General features: G+C 32.4%; 1 protein-coding gene across 2 annotated transcripts in view; it reads right to left on the reverse strand.

Annotated features, from left to right (window-relative positions):
• Positions 1-209: 209 nt before the first annotated feature.
• Positions 210-16,145, reverse strand: part of SPOCK3 (SPARC (osteonectin), cwcv and kazal like domains proteoglycan 3) — a 328,026-nt gene continuing 312,090 nt past the window's right edge. For both annotated transcript variants that reach the window (XM_070415434.1, XM_070415435.1), the window contains exons 8-11: positions 13,835-14,056; positions 6,392-6,454; positions 3,754-3,891; positions 210-1,210 (exon numbers count right to left, since the gene is read on the reverse strand). In XM_070415434.1, coding sequence (XP_070271535.1) covers positions 1,041-1,210; positions 3,754-3,891; positions 6,392-6,454; positions 13,835-14,056 — 593 coding nt within the window. In that variant the 3' untranslated portion in view covers positions 210-1,040. The remainder of the gene's footprint in view (positions 1,211-3,753; positions 3,892-6,391; positions 6,455-13,834; positions 14,057-16,145) is intronic.

Here is a 16,145-nt window from a genome sequence, read left to right on the forward strand (position 1 = left end):
TTGGTATTACTTTGTTAATTAGGTGTGCTTATATATTGCCTAATATTCTATATTGGTATGCATGCTAAAACCTTTCTATTTCTATTTTGCAAGGCACCATACATTATGTTCTCTAAGTTTCAACACTAGTAACAAAAATGGTATAATTATTAGATTAAATGAAATTCTTCTGTATAATAGGAAATAAAGTAAGAACTAAGATTTTTAAAGTTGACATTGGGCATATCTCAAACTATATGTGAAAATATAATTTAAATAAATCTTTCCCTTTGTCTTCCTTCTTCAAATTCTGCACCCTAAGTATCTGGTTAGAAAGATAAAGAAACCTAGAAAGGTAAAGAAATCATGCTGTTTAAGAATAGAAAAATATCTACATGAGACTGTTAACGAAATTAAAATAAAAACTAGAAGGAACAACTAAGTTTTCAACTTTCAGAATCCATGGTTTTCCATACTTGTCATTTCATAAAATACCCTATCATATCCATAATAACTCCATAATTAAAACCATCATTATTAATGTAAACATGATGCAGAACTCCTTATTTTTCTTACCCTGTGTTGTATCCCCTCACTCATCTCCAGGTTTGGGACAAATGCTACTTTGGAATTGCAATTAAGGTCATGCATACTTTCAAAAAATCCTGGGGCCCGGTCACCAACAAGTTATTATAAGTTTAATTTACAGTCTCTCTCAGAAACATAACACATAAGACCTCAAATATGGTTGTTGTTTTGTTTGTGTAAGATCTACATAGTTTATTCTTATAAACATTTGTTTGTTTATATCAATAGCTCTTCTAACTTTCATCTGACTAGACTCCATATGTGTTTTCTTTTTCTCTAAGGCATATAAAAACTCAAAGTAAGTGATTCTTATTTAAACATAAAGTTCTATGACTTTAGCTGCAATATCTGAAATAATTATACAAAATATACGTGAATTTTAGAATCAGTTTATTTGGGGGCAAGAAGGTAATTCTCAATAGGCTATCACTTGTAAATGATAGAAATCTTAAATATATTGATCTCAGCTCTCATCAAATGTACCCATCATGATCATCACCTCCATCATCATCATCCCCTTCATCTTCATTGTCATCTTCAATTTCATCTTCATCATTCATAATATCATCTTCATCATCCTCCTCATCAGTCCATTCATGGAAATCTCCACTTGCAAAATCTCCAGAGATCTCAAAATCAATAGCTTAGGAAAAATGTAAACATGAATGTTATTTTTCTGAGTAGTAAAATGATTTCTGAGGAATATAAAATTATGATGAAAATTGAGAAAATAAAGAAAAATGTAATTTGCTCTTTAACTTACTTAACAAAAAAAGGAAAAAAAAATCTGTTTTCTATTATTTGTTAAAATGCATGTACCAAAAAGCAGAATTGTTACTGAGGTCGATATTTCCAGTTCAGGAACACTGATCTCAGCCCATGTTTTATAGAGTCCCTGTCAAACTTTGTATCTGATAAAGAATTATAACTTCTACTACTACAATAAACAAAGTAATTGGCCCCCTCTAATCTTCAATTCCTAATCACTGCAATCTGCAAATACGTGACCTCATATGGTAAAGGGACTTTGAAGAAGTCATTAAACTGAGGATTTTAAAAAGGGGAGAATATCCTAGATTATTCTGTTGGGCTCAGATAATAAATAGTGTCTTTCAATCAAAGAACCTTTCCCAGATAGAGTTCAAGGGAGATTGGATTATGGATGAATGATCAGAGATGCAATGTTGCTAGCTTTGAAACCAGAGGAAAGGGCCCATGATATTGTGTTGGCTGGTAGTAACCATCTTCATCGCATGGGGGTATGTACTGTCCTAAGGAATGTGAGCAGCCTCCAGAGGCAAGAAACAGGTCCTTCTCAAAAGCCACCAAGAACGAGCGCAGCCCTGAAGACACCTTGATGTTCATCACAAGGACACCCATGCACCACCTGTGACATACAGAACTGTAAGATAATGAATTTGTGTGGTGTACGCCCTATGGTTGTGGGAATTTGTTACAATAGCAATAGAAAACTAACATAGCTAGTTATTATTTTAAAAATATTTAGAAATACACACTTTAACATCTGGTAGCTAAATTTTGAGAGTGTTTTTTTAAATAAAAAATGCCTTTGCAATTATTCAAAGTGTGTGTATACATTTTGGGGATGCCCCATATATATGCATTTCTATTTATGGAGGTAATAGTACACATATTATTTAATGTGTATTTACTTTTTAACTCTTCTAATATTAGTGTGTGTTTATTTTCTACCCTTTCTAACATTTTAGTGTTGTAATTCTTTGGTAACTAATTATAATATATCCTATTGTTGTAATTCAATATTTATATTTGATTGATTTCATCATATGACACACTGAAATTTATATATTATGTGAACAAACTGTTATTTTTCTTCTACTTCATGTATTTTCTTCTTAATTTCAAAAGGCTAAGAAAACTCAGGATTACATTTCCAAGGTATTTCCCCTGTTCACTTATTGAATTCACCTCTATATAATTTTTATTTACAACATAAATTAAAATTGTTTACCCATCATTGGTATCACTGATAATTGAAGTCACTATTAATGCAGTGAGTTTAAACTACATATTGCAAAGACATGTTCTATACATGTTAAAAGCATGCTGGGTAGCTACTAAGTACAACTTTATCCTACATAAATATAGAATCATTGGCCAGAAAATCAAAATCAAGGTGTTAAAAATCTTATGGAATAAATAAATGTAGAACAAGCATATAAACATTAAATGAGATTATTTTCATATTGTTTACCATTTATATATTTCTAAACAATCACAAGTCTAGCAAACAATCTAAGTCTATCAGTTTAAAATCTACATAAAGGAGACAATGAAATACTGTCTACAATACAAGATTGACCAACTATTTTTTCATTTTTGGTCTTGTGTATTATTTGAAACATAATCCATTAATTCCTAGTGTGTGTGTGTGTGTGTGTGTGTGTGTGTAAGTATGCATGTGTTTCTGTGTGTGTGTGTGTGTGTGTGTGTGTGTGTAGCTAAGTGGCTTTTGTAGTGAAATCTCTCCATAGTACAAACAAAAATACTGATTTTAAACTTGCATTCTGGAAAAAATATTTTTTAAAACAAAAAAGAAGTTACATTTAAAACTTTAAACTACATGTATGTGATTCTCAACTTAATTGTAATATTTTTAGTTTGGTACATAAAAATGTATGCTTATGAAAAGAATTCAAATATTAATTATAATGACCTTTCAAACAATTAAACTATATTTTTGTCACTCAAACATAAGGAAACAAACTGATATAGCTGCAGTTTATGGGCCTTTAAAAAAGATTAGTTTTTCTCTCATTGGTGAGACTATGTACTCAGAAAGTCAACTTCTCCAATGGTCTACAGAAAAAAGGGTGCCATATATACATGTGACACACACTAGGATAGAATGGATGACAAAGGTTTGACTTACCTCAGAAACAAGAGGTAGCTAACATGCTTTCTGTATTTGAAGTGGTAAAAGGAACCCACCTTTTAATAATTATTCCTTAAAATATCTAAATGAGGTAATTCCATTCATTAATTATATAATTTTTAATATGCTAGGAATATTTTGTTACCCCTAAAATGTTCTATAGTCTTTGCATAAAATGTGTCCTCATTAAACGCTTGAACAAATGAATGAGATCCTTAAGTACTTATCCTGTGCTTGAGATATCACTAAGTAAGTAACCATTTGCTTACCACAACCTGCAACACCATTTGTTCTGGATCCAATGACTTCATTTCCATATCTGTCAACACACCAGCACTGCCCAACACTGCCATGACATTGTGTTGGCTTGTAGTAACCATCTTCATCACATAGGGGTATGTACTGTCCTATGAAACACACAGTGATCAATTATGCATTAATTCACTCAAGACATGCACACATAGAGGTCCCACTCCATCTATGAAGCTGGCCATTGTAACAATGAATTGCCTTTATTTATTTTGTTAAGCAAATTTACTGGGCAAAGGGTACTGTTTTGAGAGGTATAACACAGAATTAAAATCTGGTTAATTGAATATGCACATTAGGTCATGCAGACCACTTAGCATGGAACACCAAACCCTTCACAGTCTCATTACTACCAACATTCTATTTTCATTGTGTGTGTGTGTGTGTGTGTGTGTGTGTGTGTGTTCTGTCATTGTATGCTATACTGTGATATCCTCTATATTGGAAATTTTTGGGTTTATTGGTTTTGATTGTTTTCTTAAAAATTATTAAACTCAGTATAGCAGGAAAGATAGACATTCATTTTCATATCTATAATATCAATAGTATATTTGTCACATTGCTAATGATAAACGTTTAACTGATAACTTAGAAGTGAATTCACATTCTCCAACATTACAATGTAAGCTTTGGAAGGTCTGAACATTTTCTTGTCTTTCCTAATAATTTTTCTCCTCAGTGATCACACATACTAGAGTTATTTGGTGAAAGAAACACAACAACAACTGAATAAATAGATAACACATAAGACAATTAATCTTGCAACCGTATGGGATCATAGTTTCCTCCCTTTAAAAAGTTTCAAAAGTCTGATATTTAAACAATCAGTTTTGCTTAAAAATTATAATTCATTTGAAGGAGTTGAATTACTAGTTTATCAGTGAGGTAGACAGAGTATCAACAAAATTTGAGAACCACTTCTGTGGATTAAATGCCAACAAAAATGAGGAGAAATTCAAACATTCTTACTCTACCTCATGAAAAAAGTACCATTATTTGACATATCTGACATTAAAAAGTTATGAGGTAAAACTAGTGTGACCATTTAATTTAACCTTCAGGCAAGTATACTTTGAAAATGGAAGAGAGCCCTATTAAGAATTATGCTAGAGATTCAGAAATCAAGCAAGACTGAACTCACAAATTGGAACATATGGTGCCTTACACGTATACAACAATTTATCAATTTTCAGACAAGTACCATTATCCTATGCAAATTAAAAATATGCTTAAGACATCCAGTACTCTATAATAATGACTTTAATTTTTATTATGCAAGGGGAATAAAGGTGAATCCTCCAAAATGGGAGCTAAATATGTTTTCTTTTCTTTTTTTTTGTAACTTCAAATAATCAGAGCCTGAATTTCAATAAACTTTTGTCACTAGTAAACCTTGCCTAAAATAATGTTTAGTTGAATTTCAATGGCTTTTCCCATTGTACATGGGTGAACTTTGATGACTGGAAACAAACCAAAGAATGTATGAATGTATTATTTTCTTTTGTGAGCTATAATACATGTGCATTTTATAAGAGTTTAGAGAAACATGACGCATAGCTTTTCTCATTAGTAATGCTTCACATCTTAAAATGCTTTATTTAAAAAAATGAAGCTTTTAATTTTGAACGAATAATTTTCAAGAAAGACGAAATTTTTTCTCTTCTAAACAAATAATATAATTTAATAAACATATCAGAATACATACAGATTAATCAGATTCAAATACATTATAAAATTTGTGGCGCTAAATAAACAAGGACATTCATATACATTTAAAAAGTTGCATATGAGGCATTCTGTCCTGGATCCTAAAATAGAAAAAGGACCTCAATAGAAGAACTCCTAAAATCCAAAGTCTGATGATTAATGAACAGGATCCTGGCAATGTTAATTTCTTAAATTTGACAAATATATAATGTTTATTTGATACATGATAAGATGGTAACATTAGGTGAGGATGGATGAAGGATATATGAAAACTATGTACTGTCTTTATGAAATTTGTTAATCTAAAATTACTCCCAAAAGAGTTTACTTAAAATTGGATGTTTATAGGAATAACACAATTATTATACACAATAGTTTAATAATCTGATAGCTTTGGGTGGGTAAAATTTGGAATTACCTATTATTTATCAATTGAATGTTCTAAAGCATACATTAACTTACTAAAAGTTAGTAAAAGGTTCTAATAAAAACATGAAAAAGTGTGCTCATATTTTCTTGAGGTACTCAGGGTCTGTCTCTTTTTTTTTTCTCTCTCTCCCTCTCTCTTCCTCTCTCATTAGTTCCTGAGTTGTTAGCTATAGAATTGAAGTTTCTGCTGATTCTTTAACTTTAGCCTTGTTCAAATCTCTTTCTTTTTTACTTAATAACTCTCAAAATGAACATTATATTAGGGTAATAAAACAGACATAATATCTTTCAATAGGTAAGACAATAAAAGTAAGTTTAATTGCTTTCAAAAACTTCATAAATTTTGTTACTGAAATTTAGTGTAGTCTATCTTTGTTGAATTAATATTGATTTTATGTTGCTGTTTCCTTGGGGCTATTTATGTAAGTAATAAAGACTTCAGAAGAATGATCTATTACTCACCTAGGAGCTTCTTTATTCCTTGCCGCTTCTGAATATTGCTGAGCTCTGTCTGGCAAGGAGGGTCTGCAATGACATTAACAATGTTACTTCAAGGCTTAGAGTTAATGAAAAGAAGTGTAATTTCTGTGTCATCAAACTTCAGTTAGTTTTTATATGGCTTTGCAAAACACATATTACATATTATTCATTTTACTTTTGGAGATACATATAGACGTGTGTGTACGTCTCTATACCTACAACGATAGAGACAGGGGGAGACTGTCCTGATTATAAATATTAGGTTATCTTGATTTTCCTAAGAATGACTGAAATGGATGTAAAAAACAGAATGGTATAAAAACTTACTATACAATGAAAAAAGGTTCTTATCATTTACTTTTAAAAGCTCCATCAACTCATCAATGTAAACCCAACTGATGGACTATCACCCAAACAACAATTTATGTTTTGCACTCACTTAAAACAGTTTCTAGGATATAGACACATAGCTTTGCACTAAAAAGTGGTCTATGAAATAGTTAATCCTTTTTTCAAGTTATATCAGAGATACCTTAATAAAATTTCATACTGAAAAATGTTGACAGTCTTTGGTCTTTTTATTTCACCTAGATGCTTCAGTATACAGGGATAGGCAAAACTAGGTAAGAACTATGTGCCAAAGTGTGCTTGAGTATATATAGCAAGTAGACTACAAGAACGAATATAGCCCAGCCAATGTGGTTCAGTGGTTGAGCATCGACCTATGAACCAGTAGGTCACAGTTCCATTCCTGGTCAGGGCACATGCCTATGTTGCAGGCTTAATCCCAAGTTTGCGGTGTGCAGGAGGCAGCCAATCAATGATTCTATCTCATCATTGATGTTTCTATCTCTCTTTCCCTCTCCCATCATCTCTGAAATCAATAATAATAAAAAAATAATGGGTACATAATGAAGGAGGGCAATTTGAGCACTTGCCAGATTGTGCCTAAGTGCACTGTGCCAATGTGACATACTTTTGAGTTAATAAAGCTATTTTTAATAATCATAACCTGAATGTCTTTTTCCATATGAACAACTATAAACCTACTTTTGCCAACCCCTGTAAATGCAATTTGGAAAGGATATGATATACAATAATTTCTCATAAGCTATTCTTTAAGAATATTACTTAAAATATTAAAACAATTTGGAAATAAGTATTTGGCTATTTTTCAAACTCAATCACTTAAAGGAGAATATTTTTTAGGAGTATAAAATAATAAATAGACACAATACAGTTTGATTTATATTATATATACAACTAGAAGCCCGTTGCACGAAGATTCTCACAATAGCCCTTCCTTCCCCTGGCTGCCAGCACCAGTTTTCCTCCAGCACCCGGTACCCAGGCCTTTGGTCCGGCCGCAGCAGAGCAGTCAAGCCTTGAAGCTAGGCTTCTCACTGTGGCCGCTGCGAGGCTTGGCATCTCCCTCTGCAGCATAGAAGCCAAGCCTCTTCAGTCTTCAGTCTTCATTCTAGCCAGAGCCTTCAGTCTTCACTTCGTGCCTGCGTATGCAAATCAATCACCATCTTTGTTGGGTTAATTTGCATACTCATCCTGATTGGCTGGTGGGCATAGTGGAGTGACACCAATTTGCATGCTTCTCTTTTATTAGTGTAGATTATATGTCCTTACACATAATACATATTCTTAGCTAAAAGCAATGCAGTGTATTTTACAGTCATACTCTAAAACCCTCTTTTTAATATATGCCATATAAAAATTGTACCATAAACTTTTGAAACAGCAAAACAATAAACTAGTACCTATTCTCCTATACTAGAACTGTTTAGGAAATAGCAAGGTATAATTAATTCAAGTGATTTTAAAATTCTTTATTATATCAATCTCATAGCATATAGTTATTAAATTTGCACGTAAGTAAAGCAGAATAAGGAAATGAGACAAAGTGTTTAATATATATATTTATAGTTTAGTATGCAAGGCCAAAACTATTTTTCTTTGGTGAATTTAAACTGTGAAGAAAAAGGAGTTTGTTCTATTTCTATTTCATTTTGAAATTGGTTCAGTTGATTGCTTTGTTTTTCTTAATAATCTGTGGGCTCTTATACTAAACATTCAAGGAATAGGAATCAAGTTCTATAGCATGAGGTTAGAGAATAGATAACTTAAAATGTACTGCCCTGTACCTATGCATTTAGAACCAAGAGGAAAGATCTTAGCTGAAGTTTCAATATATTTAAAGTAATTCTTCTAATTGCTAATGGCCAGATACTGTAAAGTAGAAGTAATCTATACTAATAATAAAGGGATATGCAAATTGACCGGGATGCTGTCATGTAACAACCAATTAAGATGGGGGCAGGGCCATAGTGGAGAGCTCTCAGCATGCCAGTGCCAGGGTTTGAAGGGCACTGTGAGGAAGAAAGAGCAGATAGGCAGTTAGGGGGATCAGGCCAGGAGGGGAGTGCAGATAGGCAGTTAGGGGGATCAGGTTGGCAGCGGAGAGCAGATAACCAATTAGGGGGATCAGGCCAGCAGGTGAGAGCAGTTAGGCAGTTAGGGGATCAGGCCAGGAAGGGAGAGCAGTTAGGGAGATCAGACTGGCAGGGGCGGGCAGTTAGGGCCATCAGGCAGGCAGGTGAGTGGTTAGGAGCCAGTGGTTTTGGATTGTGAGAGGGATCCTGGATTGGAGAGGGTGCAGGCCAGGCTGAGGGGACCTCTCCCTTGCCCCGTGCATGAATTTCATGCACCAGGCCTCTAGTATTTCATATATGTTCACTACTGAATTGCCTAAAACTACAGGTATATCTGAATCTGACTTAATTTGTAAGCTCACTAAATAAACCTGATTATTAGTCCTACAAATTCTGTATAAGAGAACATTGTAAGATTTCAAAAGAAAGCATGACAGATTCAACTACATAAAATATTTGATTTTGAAATATTTTTTTATTATTTAAAAGGCAGCTCTGTCTGGCCTTTAATTCCTAAAGTGCTAAAGGAGATTTCATCTATTATTTAAACTCACTTGCAAAGAACTGATCTGGATAAAGGATAGTAACCCAATTAATTGGATGACGGTTTAACATGATTAGACTATGAATAGTCAGCTTAGGGTGTACACACAAATTTATATCACAAGATTTATCCCCTCTGTTTACTACCTAACAGTTTTATAACTTTATGGAAAATTCTGATTTTATGTGCTAAAAATTTTATGAGAATCATGCATTAATAAAATATGTTTTAATCATTGAATTTATAAGTAATCACTCCAAATGTTAGTTTAAAAATACCAGAAAAATAGAATATTTTTTATTAGTTAAATTTCAAAACGTTGTTTTTGAAAATAACATTGTTCATTGTTTTGAATTCTCAGTTTAAAAACTCAAACCTCTATATTGGGGCCGTTCACACATGATCTATATTGGAATATTCAATATGATGAAAATGATGCAGTTTTATCTTCCCATACAATTTGGAACTAAATAAAAGGCTACTGGGTAAAAAAAAGTAAGAAAATATCAATATGTTTACAATTGTTCTAATATACAAATGTGTTTTTTTCTATAATCACAACTAGTCATTTCTGAGGAGTGTATCTTTATTAGCTGTCAACTATATATAGACAATCTACAGTCAGAAATGAAAACATAGTAGACATGATGGAGGCTGGAGAGCGACTCTCTAAGTAGGCAGCGCACAGCAGCCCAGTCTGTCCACTGCGCAGCTCCAAGGGGAGTATGCACTTCCCCCTCGCTATGAAGGGTGCCTGGAGCTGTACAGCTGGGTCCCTAATGTGCCTCTCAGTTAGCCATTGTCCTCATTCTCCTTTTTTTAATTCAATATTTTATTATTCACGTAGCTTCTCACACAATGGAATACTTGAAAATCTTTATTTAGGTTTATTTCATCAGTAGAAATTTCAAATATTCTTATGACCAGAGGACAAAGTTCTCTCTATTTAATGTCTTTCATTAAATAGAAAAACATCTTTTGTAAAATTAACACACATGAGTCACATTTTAACATCTCGTCCTGTAGATTAATTATATAAATAATCTCTAAAAATGTCATCTATTTTCATTGTAGTCCCGAGGGAAAAGCATTGGATATATTGTTGATTGAAAAATTAGGCCTGATGTTACCTGTACTAAGTAGGATTTGCACACAGTAATGTCTCTATGGCACTTTGTATATAATTACCTTGCAAACTCAGAATGTAGAATTGAAACTACTCAGACAAAAGTCAAAGATTCTAGTTTCAAATACCAGTTCCTGCCCTCATTCTGTAATGTGAAGTTATTAAAGATCAATAAACCTCAGGCCTTAGGCATAAAATGGGAATAACAATATTTTCACAGTGCTATTTGGGTAATAAATATTTTTATGTATATGAAAGACTAGGTGGATCTAAATAAAAGTTAATTTTCTTTTTTTTCCCCTGGATCTTATACAATAGGACATTAAATGAAATAGCAACTAATAATTGATTTACTTTTTCAGAGTAGAGACTTAGAATATACTTTTATGGCCAAAACCGGTTTGGCTCAGTGGATAGAGCGTCAGCCTGCGGACTGGGAGGTCCCGGGTTCGATTCCGGTCAAGGGCATGTGCCTGGGTTGCGGGCACATCCCCGGTGGGGGGTGTGCAGGAGGCAGCTGATCGATGTTTCTAACTCTATCTCTCTCCCTTCCTCTCTGTGAAAAATCAATAAAATATATTTTTAAAAAAAGAAAAGAAGTGTTTATTTAAAAAAAAAAAAGAATATACTTTTATGAAAGTAAGTTATTAACTCCTAAGGTAACTAAAATCACCAATAAATATTCCTCCTACTTATTTTTCATGATTGCTTAGAAAAAGAAATTTAAAAATCACAATCATAACCATTTTGTAGTGCTTAATTGTCATGATTTCAGAAAATTAGTCACAGAAACAAATTTGTATTTTAATTAAAGTTAAAACATATTTTCAATTAGAAACCTACAAGTGTTTCATTTGCTTGAACATTTAAATTCTTAACCTCTTTTATTAAACTTGAGATAAACCTTAATTTTGAAAGTTTTTTTAAAAAACACAATTACTTTATTTTCAAGATATTTCTAACACCATATAACTACAGTCTTGATTGCAGTTTTAAGTAAATCTAGATTAGTAATACCTAGATATACACCTTTCTCTTTCTCTCTCCATATATATTTATTTCTTCCTATATGTAATATATAATAATTTCCTGTTTATTCAATAAACAAACATTCTTAAGTTTACTATAGAGTTAAAAGTTAACTTTCTACATTACACTTATTATAGTAAACTTAAGAACTTATTGTTTATTGAAAAAACAGGAAAATATTCTTTTATAAGATAAAACATTTGAATATTTTTAAATTAATGGCTATTCTTTATTATGAAGTTACTTAATATACTAAGTAAGTCAATTACTCTGACAGAGCTTTTGTAACATTTTCTCGCATATTACAGTGATGAACATAATTAGCCAGACTCTCCTTAGTTTTGGGGAAGTTGTATAAATCCTTTTACCATCTTGGGTAACCTTTAATTAAAATTATTTCTACTATGTATTAAATGATATCAGATTATGTCTTTACTTGACTATAAGGATTTTAACACTTTGGAAGAAAGATGCTTAATAAATGAAAAGTATACAAAGCAAAAAATTTTGGGGAGATATTTTTAAGCAGTTCTAAAATATTACTGCAAAATCCAGGATTTTTTTCAAGATGAAAGTATTTATCTCTGAAGAAATAGTCAGAGGTATTCAGAATATTTTATATTAATTTATAAACATGTAAACATACTCTCAAAACATTCAAGGAAAATCCAAAATAAGTTTTGTTATCATAACAAAAGACCACATGTCTTTTTATGGCAGTTTACCTGGATTTATTTTTTCTTTAATGAATTCAATGTATAACAGTTATTAAAGCTAGCATGTAGTTTTTATGATTTTCTATCACCTAGAAGCACATGTGTAATAATAAAGTCAACAATGTGTTTATTTGAGCGTGTGTCTGTCTGTATGATTTAGAATATATTCATAAATCAAATCTAATTTTTAAATGTTGTTTAAACTAGTTATAAACAATTTAGCTACTCTACAAACCCTGCTGTTGATCCACTGCTAATTCATTTATTGATAATAAGTTACCCCTACTTATTAAACTATTACTAATATATGAAAAAGTAATCGATATAGTAAAATATCCTACATAATGTGTTAGTTTCCCATATGAAAAACTGAGAATCATTAATATAATTTAAAGTAACTTATTCATTCTATTAGCTGTCAAAATTTTAAAAAGCAGTGACAATAACAGGTATATTACATTAGATTAATCATCAGTCTGTTTTTATAAAATTAGCTCCAAATTATACATATCATTCTTTCCTTATATTTCCCCAAACTTTATCATGAGTTTTTTGGGATCTATTTTCCTTATATACATAATTATAATTATTAGTCGATCTAGCAAATAAGCATCACTCCATTTTTGCATTACATTAATGTATCTAAATCAGTGGTTCTCAACCTTCCTAATGCCGAGACCCTTTAATACAGTTCCTCATGTTGTTTTGACCCCCAACCATAAAATTATTTTTGTTGCTACTTCATAACTGTAATTTTGCTACTGTTATGAATCGTAATGTAAATATCTGATATGCAGGATGTATTTTCATTGTTATAAATTGAACATAATTAAAGCATAGTGATTCATCACAAAAACAATATGTAATTTTATATTTGTTTTCCTATGGTCTTAGGCGACCTCTGTGAAAGGGTCGTTCGATCCCCAAAGGGGTTGCGACCCACAGCTTGAGAACCGCTGATCTAAATAAAAAGAAATAAAGAACTAGCATCATTCCAATTGTTCAGGTTATTTCATTTCTTCCAGAGAATCAAGACACTTTCTTTGCTGTGGATTTTTATGAAGCTACGTGATTTTGAGAGTTTGGAAGACTAAGTCATTTAAAAATCAGATGAGTAAAAATAACTTTATGTTAAATTCTGTGGTTCATTCAGCTCATTTAATCAGATCACAAAATAGAACATTAAAACTCTATAGTAGAGTGATAAAAACCATTTATTTTACACTGTGGGTAATGTAGATAGCAAATTAATTTTACTGATTACTTTTAATATGGATGTTCTCATATCTCTATGTGATTCTTGGTGGTTTATAATGGAAACTATAATGAAGTATATTAATATAAATATTAGTTACTATTTTTTATCTTATTTAGCATGTTTTGCATCCCTAGCAGAATTACATTGTTCAACATGCTTCTTATTTGCCCCTTTATTAAACACTCTAATTAGAAAAGCATCTACTGAAATGAATGGGATATATATAGAATGCAATTTTTTTAACATGAAGGAATAGATAAAATTTGACATGCAGGCCAACTATCTGCATTGGTAGGTGTCTCATTTTTTACCTTGCTGTCTCTGGAAGCAGTAGCACCATTCATTGTTAGATATCAAGCTGTCCTTGTATGTGTCACAAGAATTGAAGAATGCCTTCGTACACTGTTCATTCTTATCAAGGTAGATGCTCCCCAGCTCTGACTGGTCCAGTAGCAGGTCATAGTTTGTATCAAGTCTGTTAAACATCCAGCCAAGTGAATCCTTGCAAATTGGCAAAATACTGGTATCAAATCCTAATGGCAAAGACAGAAAATGATTAGTTAAAGCTGACAGTCACCACCAACAGGAAGCAAAATAAAGTAACAAAATTGTTTGTGTAGGGTACGATGTAAGAATAATTGCAAATAAAGTTATAGTTACTTAGCATTTAATGTTTGAATCCTATTTATCATTTTTAGATTATTGGGATTAAAACTTAAATTTGTGGACTTGACAAATTAAAAATTTCACTACCTTTTTGGAATGTATTCAGAACATATTTACTGCTTTCTATCTGTGCACCACCATACTAGGCAATGCGGATAAGGTAAAAGGTATTTGTGACATTTTCATAAAAAGCACAGAGAAAAACATTCTGATTGATTTTCATTGTTTACATTTTTCACGTAAGATTGTTTGTATAATCAAAACCGGATTCCCCCACTCAAACAAAGCAATGGCAAACATAAGTTGCTCATTTCCTAGCTCCTTTCCAGGTCCTGACCTTGGTTCTGGAAATACCGGGTTGAAAAATCTAGATAAGGCCCTATTCCCTTGGAGCTCACTTTTAAAATAGCATAGGTTGAGGGATTGGTTAAAACTATTTCTACCAGAAGTTGTCATATGCCTAGGGATTACATGAAGAAAGCAACCTGTAGAAAACAAATATACTAAATTCTGCATAAACATTCAAAGAGACTGAGTTCTTGGTAAGAGATTCCTGGTATGCATCTAAATCACTCCCTCCTTCACAATCTAATTTTCAGGGCAATGGAGAAGCCTAATGGTGATATACCAGCCTTTATGAATATGAGCTATGGGAAGAAGAGAGAAGAACCATTATCTTTTAGTAAGCATTCGGAGTGAGTGAAGAGAGGCTGTCTTCCCCCTTCACCTACTTACTGGAATGGAGGACTCAACTGGTTTGCCTTCCAAAACTTAGTCTGGAGAACTCTAAGAGAATCCTGATAAAGTCTATAGTGTCTGCAAGAAGGAGAGATGGGCATCTGATTTCCAGCTGCATATCTGTGTATCTACTTTTCATTAGTGGTGTTATTGCCAAAGGAGCAAGATAGTTGGAGTATGGCCCTCCAGACCAAAGGCAAATACTGCTCTGGGATTTCACCAAAGTCTGAAGGCTCATTCTGTGTTGGGGTAGATGAGATATAAGGTAATGCTCAGAGAAAGTGAGCAGAAGGCCACCAGCTAGGGATTCATCCACCAGTGTTTCCTGTTTAGAGACAAGCGATAGAGAATCAGAGGAGAGACAGTAGAGCCTTAGATTCAAGCCAAAACTCTGGACTGACTACTCAGAACAATGAAAAATGATTAAAATATTAAAAGCAGAGAGTGGCATGATATGACTTTTGCTTTAAATTGACTATCTCTGTCATGTGTATGAGGGCAAGTGTGGAAGATGGGATGCCTTAGGGAGTGACAGGAATAGCCCATGTGTATCATATATTCACAAGTGCTTGAGTTTACTATGACTGATCATCAATCTTTAAAACCTAAATTTTAAAATTATCTTTGCCCAGCTTGTATGATATATCTTGTAAACATCATTGTTGGTTTCAACCCATTCTTACTTCTTATTTTCGTCAATTATAGTGTGAAAGAAAAGTGCTGTTATCTTTCAATTTTTGTAGCTCTACTTTGAGGAGAACTTATCTAATAACCCAAGCATCAACAAAAAAGAATATTTCTTAAATCAGGACATTCACAGATATTTAATAAATGTTAGACACAATAGAACTAAGATTTTGCCCTTTATACTAAAGGGATATTACATTCTCATAAAGCACATGTCTGCTGAAGGATCAACTTGATGAAATGTCATAATGTTTTAGATCAAGAATGTCAAAGTATCTGATATGAATTCAGGTAACTTGCCCTTGTTCTATTGCTATCTTACTAGGTTAAGTTATTCAATATAACTCAGCTTTAATGTCCACATCTAGATAAGGTAGAGATTTTTAAAGCATGATCTATGTTGCCTTGAAAATAAAAAGTACAGTGAATGTATGTTATTTGAATGACATACATAAAATTGTGTTATAAGGGTCACCAGAATAAGTAACAGAAAAGGACTAGAAATAAAATTATTTTGATATTCTAAATTAA

The sequence above is a fragment of the Myotis yumanensis genome, unplaced genomic scaffold, assembly GCF_028538775.1.
Source record: "Myotis yumanensis isolate MYYU_CA2020_CCGP unplaced genomic scaffold, mMyoYum1.0.hap1 SCAF_5, whole genome shotgun sequence".
Taxonomy (NCBI): Eukaryota; Metazoa; Chordata; class Mammalia; order Chiroptera; family Vespertilionidae; genus Myotis; species Myotis yumanensis.